General features: G+C 32.5%; 1 protein-coding gene across 2 annotated transcripts in view; it reads right to left on the bottom strand.

The window, feature by feature from the left end:
* Window positions 1–5,482, bottom strand: part of tmem230b (transmembrane protein 230b) — a 5,722-nt gene extending 240 nt beyond the window's left edge. The window contains exons 1-4 of one of the 2 annotated variants that reach the window (XM_067412777.1): window positions 5,298–5,482; window positions 4,995–5,082; window positions 3,711–3,839; window positions 1–590 (exon numbers count right to left, since the gene is read on the bottom strand). The exon at window positions 1–590 is cut by the window's left edge and continues 240 nt beyond it. In XM_067412777.1, the coding sequence (XP_067268878.1) occupies window positions 450–590; window positions 3,711–3,839; window positions 4,995–5,075 (351 nt within the window). In that variant the 5' untranslated portion in view covers window positions 5,076–5,082; window positions 5,298–5,482 and the 3' untranslated portion in view covers window positions 1–449. Of the gene's footprint in view, window positions 591–3,710; window positions 3,840–4,994; window positions 5,089–5,297 lie in introns of both variants that reach the window. The other variant, XM_067412778.1, reaches the window with a different exon arrangement.
* Between the last annotated feature and the right edge of the window lie 957 nt (window positions 5,483–6,439).

Below are 6,439 nucleotides of genomic sequence, written 5' to 3'. Positions count from 1 at the left end.
TGATGAAAATAAAACCCTTTTGCTTTTAATTTCAAGGACAATTTGGAATGGTTAAGTTAAGTTTGTTATATGTTAAGACCAATCCTCAAAAATGAGCAAATATCACATCCTTAATGAGATTTTAACCCTAGTGCAAGACCTCAAAATAATTGTACAATATGAAACGACATGTGGCATGTTTGCTTCCTTCAGGCTTTGCTCGTTCCAAAGACCTGTAAGTCACTACAACATACTGATATAACAACTGAACGGTGACCGGTTTTCATTATAAATAATGGCATGAAATCCATTTTCCTCACATGAAACATACTAGTTCATGAATTCAGTACACCTTCTCACGCTATAAAAAAAAAAAAAAAGAGCCTGTCAAGTCATTGTGAAGTGGCGGACATCAGCGGCAGGAAAACGAGGTTCAAATGTCTGTCACATCAGCAGGCTGACAGTACGTCTCAGTCATCAAAGTCAGGGATGTCATCGTAGGAATAACCGCGGTAACCCTTGGAGGCATAATAGGCGATGCGCAGGTGGTAAAAACCAGGAAGAAAGACCAGGATTCCAATAATCAGGACAGGGATGGTGCGATCACGGTGCTGTGAGTGACAGAAAGACAGGGAGGTTGAGTTCCAGTGCTCGCCGACTCAAACTCCGGCACAGCTCATTAATAACTGTCTAAAGCGGGTGGTTTTCTGAGGACCTCAAAGCCTGTCATCTACTGATCAACCTACAGTGCACTTTTGTATTCTCAGAATCGGCTCAAATATCCCTCTAAATGTGGCAACTGTAAAAAAATAAAATAATGTTTTAACTAAAAGTAAGTGTTCATGCTGCTTAATTTTAAGTTTAGTCAATTCAAATATCACTTACTTCACATTTCAAGCTGACTAAACTTAACATTTTAAAGCAGAACAAACATTTACTTCTTCATAGAATGATAAGTTAAAAATCACATTAATTCCAAGCGTATTAGTTATACTCTCTTATGCTCATTAAGCCTACATTCATTTGATCAGAAATACAGAAAAAAATCTGTAAAATTGTGAAATATTATTACCATTTAAAATAACTGTTTTCTATGTGAATATATTTTAAAATGTGATTTATTTCTGTGATCAAAGCTGAATTTTCAGCATCATTACTCCAGTTTACAGTGTCACATGATCCCTCATAAATACACTAATATGATGATGATTTATTATTAAATCATACGTGAGTGTGTTTGTTCAAGTGATCAAATTTGATACTCCCATTTGAGAGTATTTTAATGCATTAATTTAGTCATTTTAATTTATAACAAATGCAAACTACTTGTAAAAAACAAACAAAAAACACTAATTCTAACCGTCACTACAAAAAATCTGATTGATTCAAATCATGGTTATTTGGATACAAATCAGGTGGTCCAAGGATCATATACTGATTAATCTACAGTGCAAAGGGTATTTTGTGTTCTCGATATCACCTCAAAGCTCAAACACATTTCTTTTCTTCAAGGTGACCCTTCAAATGTGGCTAATTTCAGAGTATTTTGTATTTTAATGCATCGATTTATTCATTTTTATTGAGCAGTGAATGTTAAATAAAAATTCACACTAATTCCAAAAGTTTCTAAAATGTCACTACAAAAATCGGATACACCAATTATGACTTATATCAGAATTTAAAAAGGCCCTATTCAATTTTTTTCCTGTCATCCAAAATGCAGATCCATGTCATGTTTAGTCCTTTGAGGCACATTCTAGTGCAGTGTGAATGTAGTAGGAGAATAATAAATACTGTTATACTGAAGGACAATGTTTCTCTTTTGACATGAAGCTCTAGTCTGGATTCCCACCGACCGAGCTGCATTAGCAGGTCTAACTCAAGAAATAGGACAGGCCACAGACGGAGAGGTTTCTTAAGAGCAGCGTTACTAAATCTGGAGGATTAACCTCCACATCAGGTGCTGCGTAATCTCACCACATTCTGCCACTGAATAAAACACTTCCAGTTCACAAATTCAGTTCACTGTAGGATGATAAACTGACTGACTGACTGAATATATGGACGCATCAAGCCATAAAAGACTACTAGACTTACTTAGACTAGAAGAAATTCTCACATTTCTTACAGTATATATATATATATATGAAACCAATCCACACATTATATAAACAATATTGATTCATTAATTTGAGAGCACTAAAATTACTCAAGCTAAGACGTAAATAAAAATAAAGGTAACACAAAGTCCTCATGTATAATGCATTATAAAATTATTTATAATGTACGCTATAATCTAATATATCTTTTCATAAATAATTGTTAGCAGTTAAAAATGCATTATAATATTTGCAGATCCCTTGTTATGTCTCAAAACGGTTATTTTTCATTCATCTTAAACAGTTACACTTTCTAAAGGTGTAACATTAAATAGATAAGTATTATAACCGTGCAGTATAATGTAACTACAACTGTTACAATTATTCATGAAATCATACAATGCATTAAAAGGTGCATTACAAGACATGATTAATGCACTAAAATACTTTTATAATGCATTATATATAAAGCCTTCTAGTAAAGTGTTACATTAAGTAGAAGCTATACAGACAATTTTAAAATAACAAAAACTAGACAAAAAAGTTTGAAGACAAACTTTAAGTTGGCTTGGAAGAGAGTTGATCAGAAAGTTTGAAAAGGTTTGAAATAGTTTAATACGTTTAAAATAGTTTGAGGATAGATAGATAGATAGATAGATAGATAGATAGATAGATAGATAGATAGATAGATAGATAGATAGATAGATAGATAGATAGATAGATAGATAGATAGATAGATAGATAGATAGATAGATGAGTTTAAATGATAGATAGATAGATAGATAGATAGACAGACAGACAGACAGACAGACAGACAGACAGACAGACAGACAGACAGATAGATAGATAGATAGATAGATAGATAGATAGATGAGTTTAAATGATAGATAGATAGATAGATAGATAGATAGATAGATAGATAGATAGATAGATAGATAGATAGATAGATAGATAGATAGATAGATAGATAGATAGATAGATGAGTTTAAATGATAGATAGATAGATAGATAGATAGATAGATAGATAGATAGATAGATAGATAGATAGATAGATAGATAGATAGATAGATAGATAGATAGATAGATAGATAGATGAGTTTAAATGATAGATAGATAGATAGATAGATAGATAGATAGATAGATAGATAGATAGATAGATAGATAGATAGATAGATAGATAGATAGATAGATAGATAGATAGATAGATAGATAGATAGATAGATAGATAGATAGATAGATAGATCTACATCAAAATTAAAACATATAAATATATATATGTATATAATGTAAAATATACAAATAAAGATCATTTAATTTATTAATAATTAACAAATACAATAGCATATACATAATGTAAAATAACGCTGACTGGAAAACACAATTAAGCTTTGTTTTAACCTTATATAAACATAGTTTGACAGAATTCAGAAAACATTGCTTTACATATGAGAAATGCATTCATGCTGCAAACGCTCCGGAGACTATTAGGATTGTGTAAATAGAAAACATAAAACGACAGCCCTATGAAATCAAATAAATGCACACTAACAAATGATTGAAGAACCTTTCCAGATATCTGAACGAGACGCTATGGTGCAATCTGTAAAGGCAGAGCTATAATAATGCACTCACTTCATCATCAACGCCAAAGTATCCTGCTAACAGGAGGGATCCGATGGTGATCAGTATGGAGCCGATGAGGAAGAGAACGGTTGCCAGGGCGATCGCTTTATAAGGGACTTTAGGTGGACTTCTCTTAAACTTAAAAGAGAGAGAACATATTACATTGCTCAATATTACAACACACTCATGCAGATTTTCAGTCTAGAGCAGTACATGCACAATTAAAGTGATAGTTCAAAGGAAGGAAAAACCAGACAACTTCCGGCAAATTTAGATTTGCTCTGCAATTAGTCTGGCAAAGATCTCATTCAAACCCATTTCTAATCCGTCGAAATTGTGGCACAAATCAGAAACATTGGGGCGGGCTTTACGCGATGACGACAGCGCAGTGATGGTGAAGCTGGATGCCTCCGTGGAACATCACTTACCCGTTTTAAGTGATTTAAACTTTTCTTTTTCGTTAAAACATGAGCAAAACAACACTCGGCCACCAGATGTGGATTACACTGGCTATTGCGATGAGAAGGACGGGGGGTGTGTGATCATGTGCTAACACACACAGCAGCTCTGGATCTGGCCTTTCTGTGATTATTTCTTCACACTAGATCTGGTAAAAATGTAAATAATTGTAAATAAATATCTAGCGTAACTATGCTCAAGTCTGTAAATGTTCTAACACATCTGAGATGACTGAATTTGAATAAAATTTGTGAGACTAAAATATTGCAAATCGCAATACAAATGCCTTATAATGGGGGCAAATGCGATCAGAGCCTGATGCTTTCTGTTCGACCGTCAATCAGAGATGTTTCAGTCGCTCTGAGTTGCTATTAGGTTTTTCTAAATCTTGCAAAAATGTTGATGGAGTGGTGGTGGACACCGGCTATTATTTTATTTATTTTACAACAAGGAAGATGAACGAAGGTCTTAAGGGTTTGGGACGACATGAGGGCGAGGAATTAATGACAGAATTCTCCTTTTGGAGTGAACTATCCCTTTAATTATTGTACATTGGAAAATGCAATAAAACTGAATTGATAAATATGTATTATTTATTATGCATTATGTAGTATAATGTGATGTTATAATGATTATTTATGTGCTATATATATTTCTTTAAATATATAAATATAACAGTATGTGTGATAAATACATGCAAAGCAAAGCTATAACTCAAAGACAGTCAGAAAGACAAAAACGCAGACATATTAATAAATAGATATGATACACCCTGGAAATAACTCATATTAAAGTGAGCAATACTGATAAGGGCATTAAAATCCTCTCTCTTACCTGGAGATCGATGTATCCGTCATCATCACTCGCTAGTTTGGAGTATCTGACTCCACTGTTGATAGTGTTTCGAGCTGGCATCGTCAATCTTCACCAGGATTCAAAAGCATATTCATAAATCATATAACATTACTTCATAAACATATCATAAACACACACCAATGAAAACAACAATCTAGGCATATGCTGTTATCTATTATAACTAAACTGCTCAATCAAAATCAGGTCGGACATTTAATAATGGGATTATGAAGAAGAGATATTTGCATGTCTATTTAAAATGTGTAACTTAAGTTAAATTACCTTTTCGACTTGATATTGCAGCCTCGGAATCGTCTAACGCCGATTTTTCCTGAAGTACGAGTCACAAGAAAAATGATTTATATTTCCGTAGTCATTTTAAGCAGATTTTAATTAAAAAAGCCATTAATGCCAGTTTGTGACAGTCGCACATGCAATGTTTATAAACTTAATACTTCCGGGGACGCATGCGCATGCGCTTTGAATAAGTTTGAATGAGACAACCACACGAGGGAGCTCTATCTTTGGTAACTAAAAAAAGTATGTTAAAGTTTACTCTTAAAACTTGTATGTCAGGTCACATATTTTCATAAATATATTATTTTACATTTAGTGAATATTTTACACAAATATTGGAAAAAGCAGTAAATTAAGTAAGTTGAATAAGTTCACAAGACATAACCACACGAGGGAGCTCTATCTTTGGTAAGTGAGTTCAGTTTGATCAAATATACTAATACATTAAGGATGTTTGTGATGTGACTTGTTCCAATCAGAAGGTCTTATAAAGATGCATACGATACAATGCACATCATTATTATCAAATAATTAAAAAAACATTACGATTAATGACAATAAACAATATAAATAGATACCACGAGTATGGCTATTTTTTAGGGCATGAATTTGAATTTCTACCAAAAGTTGCAGGATTTTGCTAAGTGTGATTTCTTCCTAAGAAAGAAACTTTCTTAGTATGTGAAAGTTTACTCTTGATACATGTATGTCAGGTCACATATTTTCATAAATACTGCTAAATAAATATATTCTAAATAATATTTTACATAAATAATGCAAAATGCAGTACATAATTTTATTGTTAAAATTATATATATATATATATATATATATATATATATATATATATATATATATATATATATATATATTACAAAGTGGTAGGTTGTGATTTGATATCCTGAGAAAGTTCAAGTTAATTTAAGTTAAATCCTGAAACCAGCATGTAAGGTCAAACATTTTCTTCAGAAATGAATATGCCTTTTGAACATGTCTCTGAATGCTGTCAACTCACATGAAACAGTTTATCATCACTTGAAGAACAGTCTGGCTTGACATAACAGCAGATGTGTCTATTTCTTTCCCTCTGTTTCCGGATGTTTTCTGAATTGAAGGTTGAAAAGTGA

Source organism: Pseudorasbora parva, chromosome 13 (genome assembly GCF_024679245.1).
Source record: "Pseudorasbora parva isolate DD20220531a chromosome 13, ASM2467924v1, whole genome shotgun sequence".
In the NCBI taxonomy this organism is placed as follows: domain Eukaryota; kingdom Metazoa; phylum Chordata; class Actinopteri; order Cypriniformes; family Gobionidae; genus Pseudorasbora; species Pseudorasbora parva.
Note: the sequence above shows the minus strand (reverse complement) of the source record. Positions and strands in the feature narration are given on the sequence as shown.